The following is a 17,116-nucleotide window of genomic DNA, read 5'->3' as shown; positions in this document are numbered from 1 at the left end:
TGTTTATTACCGGGAGGCCGGGAGCCTGAGTCTGTCCCTGGCCGTAATACGCCCCCTGCTGTCTGTAATACTCCACCCAGGCGGCGCTATAGTCTGGAGGAGAGCTCTGCTGAGACCCCGGACCGGCGGCCTGAGCTGCACACACACACACACACGGGATGAGAACACTGGAGCACAGCTGGTTCGACTGACATCAGGAGGACAGAAGAGCTCTTACTCTGTTTCTTGTAATACTCCTCCCATGCTTTGTTGTAGTCGGAGCCGCTGCTCTGGCCTTGGTTCTGTTGACCTGCACAGACCAAACACACACACTCAGTCTTGATATGATCCAGGGACATCAGCTGCTCGATTAATAAGAATAAAACCCAAATCATAAGGCTGTGATTTAATTCAATGATGCATGCACATTGAGTGTAGCGCAGCACTGTGTTCATTTACACACGAGCAGCTCAGCGTCTCGGTTCACAATAATTAATCCACATCTACTCGGAGTTTGAGTTTCTTTAATGTACATTTGGAAACAAACCATCTTCACAAACTTATAATGAGAAGTGCTCGTCAACAAGAGTAGCTTTAAACTGCGTCAAAATAAAAGTTCGCTAAACTTAAAAGTACACTCTCCCAACAGATTTGTTCATATCAGTGACTCTTTATGAGCGAGTCATTGAATCATTGACTCACTCGATTAGTTAAGTGAGTCAATGTTTAAAAATCAAGAATTTTTTTTGCAAAGATTAAAGAGTATTACATGATATTTAGATTTGTAATTTTGGACGGGTCAAATAATGTATATTAATGTAGAAATGTTTCCTCCGCAAAGAGAATGCATGTTGACAGTGAATTATCTTATTTTATTTGTAAAGGGTTTGAATGTTTGAGATTTTTTTTTTTTTTTGTTAAGAAATGAGAACAGCCTTAAATATTAGTGCTGAATTTAACAGATATAAAGTAAAATAAAAGTATTCATTAATATATTATCTTGGTTTTTTTTTTACTGATTATTTTAAAATCCCAATTGCAATTTTCTAAATAAATTCAAACACATACATAAAAAAAAATGCAGCCTTCTTGGATAAACGTCTGAGGCTTTTAACAGAACGAGTAATGTAAGACAACAACAGTATTCCAGTCCATCCAAAAAAGTGTGGCAGAAAAGAATCCAGCAGACCTGGAAAACTGTTTCAGAGGAACTTGCCTAGCTTTTTATAATACTGCTCCCACGCTTTGGAATAGTCCATCTGGCCAGTCTGGGACCCATTGTGACCTGAAAAGAGCAAAACGAGGTGAATCTACAGGCAAGTGCTGTTCCTCAGAAGAATCAGTGATGTTCACGAGCTGAGTGAGTCTTACTGGGGTCCTGCTGGCTCTGAGGCTGCCAGGTTTGGTACGTGGTTCCCCAACCTCCAGTCATGAACGTCTGCGGACCACTGACACACACACACACACACACACCATCATTACAATCACCCCACAAACCATCCACCCACTCACCATTCATCTGAACACTTCTGACCACAAACTAGAGAAGTGAGAGGTTCGGCATATCGAATTTCAATTAATTAATTACACTAAGTGCTGAGGAATTACCCCCCAAAAAACATTTAAACTCTTTATGAATGAGTCATTGAATCACTTGCTCAACTAATCTGTTCAAATCAGTGACTCTTTATGAGCGATTCATTGAATCACTTGCTCAACTCATGTGATCAAATCAGTGACTATGAATGAGTCATTGAATCACTCGCTTAACTCATTTGATCAAATCAGTGACTCTTTATGAATGAGTCATTGAATCACTCACTCAACTCATTTGATCAAATCAATGACTCTTTATGAATGAGTCATTGAATCACTCGCTCAACTGATCTGTTCAAATCAGTGACTCTTTATGAGCGACTCATTGAATCACTTGCTCAACTCATTTGATCAAATCAGTGACTCTTTATGAACGAGTCATTGAATCACTCTCTAAACTCATTTGATCAAATCAGTGACTCTTTATGAACGAGTCATTGAATCACTCTCAACTCATTTGATCAAATCAGTGACTATGAATGAGTCATTGAATCACTCGCTCAACTCATTTGATCAAATCAGTGACTCTTTAGGAGCGAGTCATTGAATCACTCTCTCAACTCATTTGCTCAAATCAGTGACTATGAATGAGTCATTGAATCACTCGCTCAACTCATTTGATCAAATCAGTGACTCTTTATGAACGAGTCATTGAATCACTCTCTCAACTCATTTGATCAAATCAGTGACTCTTTATGAACGAGTCATTGAATCACTCTCAACTCATTTGATTAAATCAGTGACTATGAATGAGTCATTGAATCACTCGCTTAACTCATTTGATCAAATCAGTGACTCTTTATGAATGAGTCACTGAATCATTGACACTATTAGTTTAGTAACGTGGATTAATTAATAAATGATTCGCTGTTCAGAGACGCTGATTTGATCCGAGCTATTTTATGTGTGAATATGAGCAGAAACAGACAATGTGTCTAGAATGTAACAATACTAACTTGTTTAACTATTAAATCACATTAGCAATCATGCACATCACATCAAATTAATGCATTAAATTGCCGTACAAATCTTAGTTTTGAGATACTCAGAATAAGCATCAAAACATCATGCTGGAGGGAAAGTATATCGTGCTTTACTCTCAGACTCAAAATAAGCTGAAACTGAAGCTCTGGGTCAGAATAAACTCAAATAAAGTAAGGAAGGACTCACTTCTGATGAGGAGTCGCCGGTCCCTGGGCGAAAGGACTGAGACCAAAACTGCTGCTTCCTCCCATCCCAGTCGCCTACATGAGGAGGAAACACTTACTACAAGAGATTTATAATGATACAGAACTAAATCCTGTTCTTTTGATCTTTCTGTTCATCGGTGAATACCGAAAAATTTATCTAACTCCGTTTCCACAGAAATATTGAGCAGCACAACTGTGTTCAACACTGATAATAATCAGAAATGTTTCTTGAGCAGTAAATCATCATATTTTCATGATTTCTGAAGATCATGTGACACTGAAGACTGGAGGAATGATGCTGAAAATACAGCGGAGCATCACAGAAATAAATTACACTTTAACACAGATTCACACAGAAAACAGATGATTTACATTAGAATAATATTTCACAATTTTTAGAGTATTTCTGATCAAATAAATGCAAACTCGGTGAGCAGAAGAGACTTCTTCCATCTTATTCCAAACAGAAAGCGTGAGACGCTGATCTCACCCCGATCTTCTCGTCGATCAGCTGTCTGGCCATCTCCATCTGCTGAGGAGATCCACGGATGGAGAAGATCCGCACATTGGGATCGGTGTTGGGAGGAGGATTTCTCTGCAGCTCCACATGAGCTCCGGACTGCTGGTTGATGCTCTTTATAGTCTCTCCACCTGAGCAGAACACACGAGCACGACCCATTTTTATATATTCATAAACATAGGGTTCACAGAAGGACTGGTTCAGTTAAAGCCGTGAGACGCTGCTGCAGCTGGTTGTCAAAGAGCATTTAACAATGAGATGTGTGTCTCACACATGTCTCACACTCGTGAACCACGAGTCTGATCAGTAACACTCCAGATAATACATGCAGAACAAGTCTGGAGGTGATCTGATGCTGATGTGGACGGATAAATCACATGTACACATTAATATCACTTGCATTCATAAACAAACCTAAAGATACTGTGCTTTAATAGTAACATTGTTACATTAGCAAGGCTGTTTAAATTAAAGTACTAACATAACCTGAACTAAATAAACTAAAACTTAAAACGATGTATAAAAGAAAATAAATAAATAAATAAATACAAAAACTAAAAAATTAAAATAAAAAAATAAGGAAAAAAATTAAATTACATTTTGGTTGTAAAATGGTTAAATTAAAAATCAAACATAAAATCTCCACAAACTCAAAAACTGACACTAAATTAAATCTGTTAATGAACCGATGCTTTCATTGCAATCCATTATGTTAAATGAAACACCTTCTGTACTCTTCGCTCGTGAAATTTGGCATTGCAGGACCTGCTTTCGATATGAACAGTTGTGATGTTCCTTATAGTTGTTTTAATAAAAGCTGAATGCAGAGGAAGTCCTCACCTTTCCCGATCACAAGGCCGCACTTATCAGCTGGTATTGTGTAGGTCACTTCCTGTAGGCCTCCAGGAGATCCTATGTTCCAGTCACCACGACCTCTGCCACGACCTCTGGGTCCAACCGGTCCCCCGAACCCATCGCGCTCCTGAACACCACACACAACACACGATCAGGGCTCTCAAACATCTCAGTATATAACCTTATTCGTTACTTAATGAACACTGAGACACAGGGTGACTGTCTTCATGAATGAGTCACTGAATCACTGACTCACTTGATTCATTCAATCGATAGATTCATTCAGAAACAAAGCGAGTGACTGTCTTCATGAATGAGTCACTGAATCACTGACTCACTTGATTCATTCAATCGATAGATTCATTCAGAAACAAAGCGAGTGACTGTCTTCATGAATGAGTCACTGAATCACTGACTCACTTGATTCAGGGGGAAGTCGTGGCCTAATGGTTAGAGAGTCGGACTCCCAATCGAAAGGTTGTGAGTTCGAGTCCCGGGCCGGCAGGAATTGTGGGTGGGGGGAGTGCATGTACAGTTCTCTCTCCACCTTCAATACCATGACTTAGGTGCCCTTGAGCAAGGCATCGAACCCCCAACTGCTCCCTGGGCGCCGCAGCATAAATGGCTGCCCACTGCTCCGGGTGTGTGCTCACAGTGTGTGTGTGTGTTCACTGCTCTGTGTGTGTGCACTTTGGATGGGTTAAACGCAGAGCACAAATTCCGAGTATGGGTCACCATACTTGGCTGAATGTCACTTCACTTCACTTCACTTCATTCAAACGACAGATTCATTCAGAAACAAAGCGAGTGACTGTCTTCATGAATGAGTCACTGAATCACTGACTCACTTGATTCATTCAAACGACAGATTCATTCAGAAACAAAGCGAGTGGCTGTCTTCATGAATGAGTCACTGAATCACTGACTCACTTGATTCATTCAAACGACAGATTCATTCAGAAACAAAGGGAGTGACTGTCTTCATGAATGAGTCACTGAATCACTGACTCACTTGATTCATTCAATCAATAGATTCATTCAGAAACAAAGCGAGTGACTGTCTTCATGAATGAATCACTGACTCACTTGATTCATTCAAACGACAGATTCATTCAGAAACAAAGCGAGTGACTGTCTTCATGAATGAGTCACTGAATCACTGACTCACTTGATTCATTCAAACGACAGATTCATTCAGAAACAAAGGGTGCTTCTCAATATCCCTACTCGTCTCCTCGCTCCTCCGTCCTGCATCCTATGACCCGGAAACCGATCGAACACAGCCATCTTGAAGGACATCTCAATTCTCTAATTGCACCACGAGGAGACGAGGATCGAGGAGGGAGGAGGCTTCATGAGGAGAGATGAGCGAGGATACACAGGTGTATCCTATCCGGAAGTATTTTATCGACTTAACGTGACGCACGTATAAATTCTCCTCCCCCTTCACATCTGTTGTAACAATTTTTATTTATATTTTACCTTTTCACTTCAAATAAACCATGCATGTCATATATTTCAAACAGGGCATCTTGCTTTATTAATATTTATTATGAATGTCTTAATTAACAAACTTTAACAACATAAGGGCAGATCCCTTTAATTACAGCTGATGACACTTTGAAGTAACGCTGAAGGGAGCGAGGATAAATCATTTCACTTGATTCAAGTCCTCCATCCTCACGTCTTTTCCTTGCGTCCTTCCCTCGCATCCTGAAAGGGTGGAGCTAAGACACGAGGAAAGGAAGCGAGGAAAGGAAACGAGGATGCACAAATATGAATTGAGAAGCACCCAAAGCGAGTGGCTGTCTTCATGAATGAGTCACTGAATCACTGACTCACTTGATTCATTCAAACGACAGATTCATTCAGAAACAAAGGGAGTGACTGTCTTCATGAATGAGTCACTGAATCACTGACTCACTTGATTCATTCAAACGACAGATTCATTCAGAAACAAAGGGAGTGACTGTCTTCATGAATGAGTCACTGAATCACTTGATTCATTCAAACGACAGATTCATTCAGAAACAAAGGGAGTGACTGTCTTCATGAATGAGTCACTGAATCACTGACTCACTTGATTCATTCAAACGACAGATTCATTCAGAAATAAAGGGAGTGACTGTCTTCATGAATGAGTCACTGAATCACTGACTCACTTGATTCATTCAAACGACAGATTCATTCAGAAACAAAGGGAGTGACTGTCTTCATGAATGAGTCACTGAATCACTGACTCACTTGATTCATTCAAACGACAGATTCATTCAGAAACAAAGGGAGTGACTGTCTTCATGAATGAGTCACTGAATCACTTGATTCATTCAAACGACAGATTCATTCAGAAACAAAGCGAGTCACTGAATCACTGACTCGTACGATTTGTTCAAAACATGGTGAAACAGATGCTCAGCACTTCTGCGGTGGCTTTGAATGGAACCATTTAATGAAACTGATCAAAACAGACATTACTGTGTCTAAACTATATCATATTTAACTGCATTCTAATCAGCTCTGTCACTCATCAGTTTAGGATGACGCTCCAGACGCACCTGTGCCGTTTGGACCAGATCATTGATGAGGTGAACCGCGTGCTGACAGCGGTCCGGCTGACCCATGACCTGAGCGATCCGGTCCGGACTGATCCCGTCATCTGAAACAGACACACATCCAGAGATCACATTTCAAACTACTCCATCATATTTGATGTGCATTTCTAAATGGTCTAACAGTATCTGCTACACTCTTATAAAGAGCTCAGCGATTCACATTTATAATTTTTCCATTTTTAGAAAGTTAGATTTTTTAGACTATTATTTTTCTGAGCATGTACACTTGAAGCTAAAAAAACCTGTCAAAGTTATCAAGTTATGTTTCGCCCGTTTGCACTAATACTGCCAAAAACACACAAGGTTTACATATAAACACAATTTGTTAAATCTAAAGTGAAAGTAGTTGAGAGAAATGGATACACAGCTGTATGTTAGATGTGTGTCTTAAAGTGACAGCAGCCTAATAGTAATAAACAAGCTTTCACACAGAAAACAGCCGTTTCACATCAGAATAATATTTCACAATTTTTATAGTATTTTGATCAAATAAATGCAGCTTTGGTGAGCAGAAGAGACTTCTGGAAAACAAATCGTCCCGTTCAAAAGCTTTCAGAAGAAAAAAAATCTTCATAATTTGTGGAAAACAGCTATTATTAGGCCTTATATTAGTTTTTCTTTGAGATGCAGGGCTGTGTTGCATGTTATGTAAACTGACCTGGCTTAAACTGGATCCTGACTCCTGCATCGTTCTGGATCTTCTTGATCATCTCCCCGTTTCTGCCGATGACGATGCCTACGGCGAATCTGGGCACTGCCACCTGTGTGTGTGTGAGCAAACCAACAATGAGCACCTGAGGACCGTCTCTAAACCGTTCCGGAGCTGAAGCAGTCTTACGTCGAGGCTGCTGCCCAGTCTGGAGCCGAAGTCACTGCGGCCGCTCCGGAAATCTCCCTGATCCTTGTCCCTGATGATCTCCGCCACCAGCTCCCGCGCTTGCTGTACAACACACACTCAGAGTCACACATCATGTGCTGTGCATCTGAGACCGCATCGCTGATAAACACACACACACCTGGACTTTATAAGGGTCTCCAGTGATTCTCAAGGGTTTGTCTGATCCGGTGGGCATCGGGTCGTCCTGAATCATGATCATCTTTACTCCTGTCCTCTCCTGCGGGAAAACAACATCAAATTACAATTAAAATTTATCAAATTATTTGCACATAAATTCTGACTGAGACATTACCCCCCAAACAGATCATTTAAGTCATTGTTAAACAAGAAAAGCAACAACTAGACATTACAAAAAAAGAAGCTTTTTGAATATTGAAATATGAAACTACAAGCACAAGAGGCGGCAAGTCACGGTCGAGTCATTCACTCAACCAATTTGTTCAAACGGCTGATTCATTCAGAAAGCAATCAAATTACTGTCTTTGCAAATGAGTAATTGACTTGATTTTGTTCAAATGGCTGATACATTCAGAAAAGAAGCCGATGACTCTATATGAATAAATCACTGAATCATTGACTCCCTTGAACTGTTCGAATGGCTGATACATTCAGAAAAGAAGCCGATGACTCTATATGAATGAATCACTGAATCATTGACTCCCTTGAACTGTTCGAATGGCTGATACATTCAGAAAAGAAGCCGATGACTCTATATGAATGAATCACTGAATCATTGACTCCCTTGAACTGTTCGAATGGCTGATACATTCAGAAAAGAGGATGACTCTTTACGAATGAGTCACTGAATCATTGACTCCCTTGAACTGTTCAAATGGCTGATACATTCAGAAAAGAAGCTAATGACTCTTTATGAATGAGTCACTGAATCACTGACTCACTTGATATTGTTCAAATGGCTGATACATTCAGAAAAGCTAATGACTCTTTATGAATGAGTCACTGAATCACTGACTCACTTGATATTGTTCGAATGGCTGATACATTCAGAAAAAAGCTAATGACTCTTTATGAATGAGTCACTGAATCACTGACTCACTTGATATTGTTCGAATGGCTGATACATTCAGAAAAAAGCTAATGACTCTTTATGAATGAGTCACTGACTCACTTGATATTGTTCGAATGGCTGATACATTCAGAAAAGCTAACGACTCTTTATGAATGAGTCACTGAATCACTGACTCACTTGATATTGTTCGAATGGCTGATACATTCAGAAAAAAGCTAATGACTCTTTATGAATGAGTCACTGACTCACTTGATATTGTTCAAATGGCTGATACATTCAGAAAAGAAACCAAGCAAATGTCTGTCTTTGCAAATGAGTCATTGAATCACTAACTCACTCAGTTTGTTTAAATGGCTAATTCTTTTAGAAAAGAAGCAATTGATTCCTTATGAACAAGTCAGTGAATCACTGACTCATTTGATTTGTTCAGAAATGAAGCAGATGACTCTCTACAATTGAGTCACTGAATCATTGACTCTGTGGATTCATATAGAAATGAAACCCACACAACACCTGACACCAAAATATTAAGTTGCGGCCAAATATTGGACCCGATGAACGCACCTGCAGCTGTTTGATGGTGTCGCCTCCCTTCCCGATGACCAGGCCGACTTTACTGGCTGGGATCAGGATCTCCTGGATAGCGCTGTTCCCGTCCATCTGAGTATGGAAGCCCGGTCCGTTCCGACAGCGGTCCACGATCTGCCCCAACAACCTCTTGGCCTGCCTGACGAACATCACGACAGCAGAATGAGAATCTGAAAGTGCGGTGTTTGTGCTCAAGGGTTAAACATTCTTACTCGATGCTTTCTGGGGTCCCAGTCAGGGTGCAAGGTCTGTCCATCATGCCTCCACTGTCTGAGGGTGACACCACAAACAATTGCAAGCAACAAATTAGAAACAAAAACAAGTGCTCAACACCGACTCTGGGTTTCCCCAATCCTACAAATCATTTGTTCAGGTTTGCATGAGCACCTTACAGCTTCAGAGTTGGTTTTCTCTCAAGAAACTCTCACAGTGATATATGCATTAAATGCTAAATTAAAGACACTTTGACTTCATTTTTTTAAATCCGTATTCATTATGCTGTCATCTTTATCAGTAAAATCGCAGATGGAAACCCATCCAAACAATTGCAAACAAAGACAAAGATATTTTTTTAATGTAGAGATAGACACTGATCTAGTAAAGATCAGGATAATTTAGCAAAAATGTAATTAACAATTACTAAGAAATATGCATTTAAACTATTATTAATTAAATATTTTATTTAATAGCAATATAATATTTATTACACGTTTCAGAGTATTTTTATTTTAAATTTTGTTTACATTTATACATAAAGAAAATTACAATTTAAGGACAATTTAACAAATGCAACATAAACTAACAATTACTTAGGAATATGCATCAATAATAATTTCTCAAATGTATAATTAGAATTTATAATTATTACATTTGCATTGAATACTAACAATATTTTTTATTGCACGTTTTACATGTTCACATATTTATATTTTCATTCCAATATATTTATTTATAAAATCAACAATTACCACTTAATTGTATGCATCATATGTTAAATATGCATCTTCCAGGTATAACAGAACCGATGTTAAACGAGACAAACTGGAGTTCATGGGGACACAAACACTGAAGATGACGAACTGTGATCAGATCAGAACGTACCAGAAGCGATCTGGATCTTACAGTTGGACTCCAGCTGAATTCTCGTGATCTGTTCGCCGCCCCGTCCAATGACTGCCCGACAATAAAAACACACAGAGCAATGTCTATCAGGACAAAAATGGCATGCATACGTTTTTTTTTTTTTAGAATACATTTTTTATAAAAATAGTTCCACTTCTAAAACGCCAAAAATGGCATGCATAATTTTTTTTAGCATGCAACGTTTTCCAAAACACAACAGTAAATGCTTATATTTTAGACCAAAAACCATTATGAATCTCGGTAGGACTTTTTCAGTAAAAATCTGCACATCAGGCTTTTTCCTACATTGAAAAAAGTAAATTACCTATAAAATCATTTAAAGTTAGACTGGAGTGAGATGAAACTAGGTCAGAGCACAAAGCAAGCTGTTGCTAGCTATTTTACAAGGTAAAAATTACACTATTACACCTTTTAACGTAACGTTTGTAATGCTATTTTTTAAATGATATGATTATACTAAAATAATCAGGTTTATCAAAAATTATTTTATCTTTCTAAACTATGAAAGCCAGTCGTGGAAAATTCACAGCTTTTTTTGCAAAGAGGGCAAGAAAGGATGACAGTGATCGTTTGTTCATGAATAAATAGGATGAGGAAATTTCTTTGTATTTATTTTAAATTTAACATTTATTGTCAATACTGGGCTTGTGGATCATGTGGGTATAGTGTACTCTTTGCTGTGTGTGGATGACCATGTCGGTGCATGCATGCATTTTAGTGCATTCATTAAAACTAAACATCTTTTCACAGCAAAGCTGTATTAGTTGTTATTTTTATGATAATTAGAGCAATAAAGCTCAAATGTCTGTGCAAAATTCATATGAAGAATATTAGTACTTACTGAATCCAACCATCTTATCAGGCACTTTGTAGTCTTCTGTTATTATAGCCCTGAACAAATGAATAACAACAACATCATTACAGCTGTGCGCAGAAATGCACGCTTATTAATCTAAAACTATAATGTGCAACAGCACAATATGAGAGTTTTAATGAATGAAAAAGCGCTCACCTTGTACCATGCACCATTGCTCCCAGCTGGCTCGCCACTTTATAGAAACAGACAAGAAAAATTCAGTGTTCATCACTGAAAAATACACATCATCATATTACAGTCTGGCAGAAGAAACTTCAAACCGGACAATATATAAACGTTCAACAATTTTTTTTTACATTTTAAAATTTTTAAAAAAAAAACTTTTTAAAATTTTTTTTTAAACATTTAAAAATAAGTTAATAAATAATCTATTATATTTCAAGTTTTGACCACAGGTAACATGTTGGAGATAAATATTTTTAATAAATAGTTAAATAGTTCGAAAAAAGTTAAATAGTATGTATAATTTAAAAAACAGTAAAAAGTGTTCATTATTAATTATTTATCTAACAAATTAGATTTTAGACACTTAACGAATAACAAATAAATAAATAAAGAATAACTAAAGCAAAATGCTAAAAATAAAAGATTTTCACCACATGAATCTGTCATAATTCACCAGACTTAAACTTTTGGTACGCAGCGAAAGACTTCTTTATTAACATCAATGTAGACTGAAATGTACTGTTTGTATTCATGTTGGTTTCAGTTAAACATTCACGCAACAAAAAATATTCAATTTAATACATTTTAAAATGCCATGTAGTGTAATAATCAGTGGGAAAAAAGAACCGCATTTTTTTTTTAAGAAATATTATGCTAAACTACTTAAAGCTTTTAAAAGCAATTTAAGCTGAAAAAAAAAACAATATTGTATTGATTACTGAATTTAATATTAAAAATAAAATACATTTTCAACAGATGTAAACGTAACTTTCAGCCCAGTTTTTAACCACGATGCATTTGAATCACAGGTTTATTCTGCTGTTTTGAAGCCGAATCAGCTTTCACTTCCTGAAACATTTTCTGACGTTCGCTACCTCTTTCACAAGCAGTTCAAGAACAGAAGTAGCAATCAATGCCTAGTGTGGGAAAACACTGTCAAAGGTCAAGTCCTGCATTGATTTTAACCTCAAAGCTACTTTACGTTCATCCTGTATTTGCTGTGTTACTCAGACTTACGCGAGCCGAGACAAAACTGATATTAATCATTTAGCAGACACTAGTGGTTCCTAATAATGCAGCAACATTAATAAGCACTAGGTGTGTGTTTATGTTCAAATCTGAGCTTTAATGATGCATCTCATTAATGAAGGACATGAGGACGTACCTCCCTCATCCAACGAGCGTTTCTGCCCTCCGTAGCCGTACAGCGAGGCATCGACGACTGGAGACGAGTTATTCAGATGCTGCATCTGCTCTCCTCCCATCTTAGCAATCTGTAAGAAATCAGAGCAAACCACGGCCTGAAACACGCCTCGGCTGGAGCACGTCTGACAGAGACTCACAGGATACACAAAATATATTTGCAAAATTAAATGTCCACATTTATTTTGGTGCTTTTGCACAGAACAAACAAAGAATTAGTATAATAAAAACACACAACATTTAAGGGACAAATGCATGGAAAGACAAATCACTGGACAAGTAATTCTTAAAAATGCAAGCGTGTAAATAAAATGTTTTTCATTCACACAAGTATAAACTAAAATAGAAATGGGATGTGTACTCACAAATCTGAGCAATTCAGTCTAGGTGTTAAATTCTATTTTGACGGCGTCAATATTACACTGCCTCTGTTAACCTCAAAGCAAGAGGACATTGAGGAGAAAGAGACAGGCCCGTCTCCGCCTCTTCCCTCCAGCTAAACCCTCTTTCTGGGGAACGCTGGGAAGGAATGCCAGCTATGTGAGCAGCGGGATAAACGATCGACCCAAGGGAATGACTCCAGCGAAACGCAGGAGAAGGTAAACGGCAGTCGGAGGAATTCAGACCAACAACTGGCCACTTGTTGCCCACTCGAGCTGCACTGAACAGCCTTTCCACCGCTGCTCGCACCACTGTTTACTGCGAGGATCAAACCCAATGTAGGTCAATGCAGAGCATTAATTACCCATGATGCAACAAGCACGCTGGTAAGTGCTCATGCTAACACATGCTAACGAGAGCAGGACAGAAGTCAGTGCAACAATGACACCGTTCACTTTTACACGCTCAAGGATTAATGCTAATTTGGAAACAGAACAGATGCATTTTATAAAAAAATAAAAAATTAAAGTTTGCAATTAATTTAAGACCCTCAAAATACAAATTATATATTTAGAAAAAAAAATACAATTTTAAGATATATAACCAATTAAATGTAAAAAAAAAAATCAAGCGTTTCGCATCCGGGTCATTTTTGACCCGTGTATATTGAGTACCGTTAGCTGTCAAATTATAATTAAACTTTACTTGGCATATTACTTGTGCACAATGCAATTTTCCTAATATTAAGTCTAAAATGTGTTTTAATGTCAATTTGAGAAGTATTGTATGATTTTTAAATAATAATAGACTTTAAATGCAAACATTTCACGTGTATCTGAAGTAGGGCTGCACAATTAATCTAATTTCTAATCGCGATTATGGACGCCTCAATTACATAATCATTCAAAGCCACGATTACAAAAATAAATAAACAATTAAAAATGCCCAGTTGCATTGTTCTGTGTGATTAAGAGGTGTTTGCAGCGCTGGCTTTAACACACAAACACAAACTGGTAATTGAATGTCTTTGGGCTATATATAAATAAGGCATGCAGCTTCAAACAATGGCATAAATCGGTTCAAAATAATCATTATTAATAATCGCAATTACAATTTCAACGGAATAATTGACAATTATGATTTTTATCATAATCATCAGTCCTTACCTGAAGTATACCTGCAATAGTTCCACTTTAGCACAATAAAACACAATATAACTTTAATTGTACTACTTCCGCATAATTAAAGTGCATTAAGTACAAAATTAGTTGTTCCATTTTAGCAAACTTTAAGTATAACAGTTTAATATATTAAAAGTACAACTGCATGACTTAATTATGTACATAAATATAAAAATGTATTTGTACAATATTTTTTTTTTTTTTGAAAACTTTTCAGAGTAATATTAACGCTGTTTTGTTAGAAATAAATAATTCAGTTTCATAATTGTGTACTGGCTTTGGCCATACTGATAATTCTCAGATTATATGTTTTCTTTTTTTCTCCTCCATTATTTTTGGTTTGGTTTATTTAATATGGGATTTCAAATGTTTTCTTGTTGTTGTTTTAACAACTAAAAAAAAAAAGGCTGAATGTAGTAATAACACAATCAAAAACTCTTTAATAAGAAGTTGCTGATCAGATACAATATGGTTTTAAAATATTAAGTAAATATTACAATTCTTCGCATTCCGCGCCCAGAATGTGAAAACATACAGATTCTGAACGCATTATCAGGGTTAAAACATGACAGCTGTCATTGATTATGTAATGCATTCACTGCATGTCATCGCAAATCAATCATAAACGAGAGATAAAGTGCATTGTGAGGGCTGATAAATCAGCTCTGGAGCGTAGTGCAACACCGGCTGTAAAAAGGGCCTGTAATTCTGGACGTGAGCCCAGGTCTATTTTCTTCCCCGGCAGAGCTGATAAAAGCTCCTCGCTCCCAAACACAAGGAGAAAACTCCAACCCGGCCACAGGTGTGTGTCACAGCCTCGCTTCACGAACACACACGGGTTACGACATAGAGGCCAGACGGCACACATGTGCTCAGCAGTAGAAATGTGTGACAGCAGCACGAAACACCACTGCAGAAAAAGACCAAGCACTATAGCAGAAGACAGCAGTCTGTTGGTACAGTATCAGGCTCTTAACGGAGTATCGATCCGTCAGGCGCCTCCTTAACCTCAGGAGATTTACAATGAAGTCATTCAGAGACTACAACTCTACACTCATCTGCATTACCATCTCAGAACACGTCTCAAACTCGCAGAGTACCACCTGCATGTTACACATGAGTGATGATAACACTGGAACATTCATGCTTACAGCTCCCGTATGTTCCTCTCACAGCGCCGGCTTCGGTCTAAAACACTGACACGCGTGTGTCATGACAGCTGCATGTCACTGCTCACTGTACAGCTCTCGTCAAATCAGTGACTTTAACAATGAATGCCACTACCAAAATAACGACAAGAACTTCTGTGGCATACGGTTTAAAGCTTGCAAGTTACTTTGACTTTTACACTACGTGTCGACCAGTGCTATACACAACGATAAAATGATGATTGAAATGATTAAAAATGTTAATTGAGCAGATATACTACATGCAATACTGTATGTAAAGGTAAAATGACGATGATGATGATGATCTGAGCAGATGTAGCACATGCAGGGCTGTATGTTACAGTGTCTTGTGATAGGTGTAATCTTCATCGGAGCAGATGTACTGTATGTACTGTTCAGATGAAGGTTGAGTGTGAAAGTGCAGTGATGTGAGCAGAAGCACAAGGCCTCTGAAGAACACAAGCATGATAAAGCACACACACACACACACACAGATGAAGTTCGATCCTCAGTCCTAGAAGTGCTCCGAGCACATGATCAGCTCTGAGGATCCACTTCACGAGTGTGTGTGTGTGTGAGAGTGTGTGTGAGCTTTAAGACAAGTGTCAACGTGCACAACCAACTTCACGCGACGCAAGAACATTTGCGCGAAGCCTGGAGCCCGCCGCGTGCGCGCGCCTGTTGAAGCGAGTTTTAAGGTGTGTGTGTGTGTGTGTGTGTGAGTGACAACAGGTTGCAGTAGTGCTGTTTTTGGAGTTTGTGGTCGAGCGGGAAAGTTGTTGTCAGCGCGATGTTGCGCTATTCTAGCGCATGTAAATTGTGTTTTACGGCTGTTGTGTTGTGGCCTTAATCTGTGTGTGTGTGTGTGTGTGTGCTGGAGTTTTAAAGCTCCTGCAGCACTAGCAGCTAACAGCTACACGCTCTCGCTCTGAACGCGCGCGTCGGACGCACTCCCGCTCTTCTCACGCTCGCTCGCTCGCGCGTCTAAGTTACCTGTCGCGCGCGGTGGAAAGGGTCCACGAATCCGTCCTTCATCCCGGGTTGAGCCACCGAGGCCTGTCCCTGCACCAGCTCCGCCATCATCATCGTCACACACACTCACACGAGCACATAAACACACACTCAGCGCACACGACCGACCCCGGAACAGGAAACGCGCGAGGAAGCAACGCGAGACCTCAGTGAGAGCCGAGACTTCACACACGTGGTTCTTTCACCGCGTGGCGCCAAACACTGTACATCATTACAGATTTATTAACTTATTTAATTAAGAATTGATTTTATTACTTTTTAAAATTTTACCTGACCTTACTTGACAGTTAATTAAGAAGTATTACATTTTAATTAATTTATTACTTATTGTTTTTGGATACTTTTAGCATTTACAATATTTATTGTAATATATGTACATTTAAATGTATTATATTCATAATGTTTTATGTAAATAATAAAGCATAATTAATAAATTTCTTTATTTTTTATTATTTTAAAAATTGTATTTCTTATATAATATTCTATTTTATTCTACTTATAATTTTATATGTAAATATATTATATACATATTATGTGTATGTAAAGCACTTGTGTATGAATTTTGAAAATCAATGACTCTGATCTGCCTTACCTTCTGTTATTTGTTGTTGTTAGTTATATTATTATTATGTACTATTCTTTTTGAAAAGGCTGAGCATCTTCATGTGACTGGGTGAAATATTATTATAAACTGATC

The 17,116-nt window shown here is 38.2% G+C and overlaps 1 protein-coding gene across 1 annotated transcript in view; it reads right to left on the bottom strand.

Moving 5' to 3' along the window:
• The window catches only part of LOC132140111 (far upstream element-binding protein 3-like), an 18,513-nt gene extending 1,955 nt beyond the window's left edge, over positions 1 to 16,558 (bottom strand). Inside the window, exons 1-18 of the mRNA XM_059548941.1 lie at positions 16,381 to 16,558; positions 12,619 to 12,727; positions 11,424 to 11,460; positions 11,253 to 11,302; positions 10,370 to 10,441; positions 9,481 to 9,538; positions 9,245 to 9,407; positions 7,769 to 7,867; positions 7,591 to 7,692; positions 7,411 to 7,513; positions 6,696 to 6,796; positions 4,126 to 4,267; positions 3,256 to 3,416; positions 2,746 to 2,819; positions 1,351 to 1,427; positions 1,196 to 1,264; positions 218 to 289; positions 11 to 135 (exon numbers count right to left, since the gene is read on the bottom strand). Coding sequence (XP_059404924.1) covers positions 11 to 135; positions 218 to 289; positions 1,196 to 1,264; positions 1,351 to 1,427; positions 2,746 to 2,819; positions 3,256 to 3,416; positions 4,126 to 4,267; positions 6,696 to 6,796; positions 7,411 to 7,513; positions 7,591 to 7,692; positions 7,769 to 7,867; positions 9,245 to 9,407; positions 9,481 to 9,538; positions 10,370 to 10,441; positions 11,253 to 11,302; positions 11,424 to 11,460; positions 12,619 to 12,727; positions 16,381 to 16,473 — 1,707 coding nt within the window. The 5' untranslated portion in view covers positions 16,474 to 16,558. The remainder of the gene's footprint in view (positions 1 to 10; positions 136 to 217; positions 290 to 1,195; positions 1,265 to 1,350; positions 1,428 to 2,745; positions 2,820 to 3,255; positions 3,417 to 4,125; positions 4,268 to 6,695; positions 6,797 to 7,410; positions 7,514 to 7,590; positions 7,693 to 7,768; positions 7,868 to 9,244; positions 9,408 to 9,480; positions 9,539 to 10,369; positions 10,442 to 11,252; positions 11,303 to 11,423; positions 11,461 to 12,618; positions 12,728 to 16,380) is intronic.
• Positions 16,559 to 17,116: the final 558 nt, after the last annotated feature.

The sequence above is a fragment of the Carassius carassius genome, chromosome 4 (genome assembly GCF_963082965.1).
Source record: "Carassius carassius chromosome 4, fCarCar2.1, whole genome shotgun sequence".
In the NCBI taxonomy this organism is placed as follows: domain Eukaryota; kingdom Metazoa; phylum Chordata; class Actinopteri; order Cypriniformes; family Cyprinidae; genus Carassius; species Carassius carassius.
The sequence above is the reverse complement of the archived record's forward strand: the minus strand, read 5'-3'. Positions and strand labels throughout refer to the sequence as shown.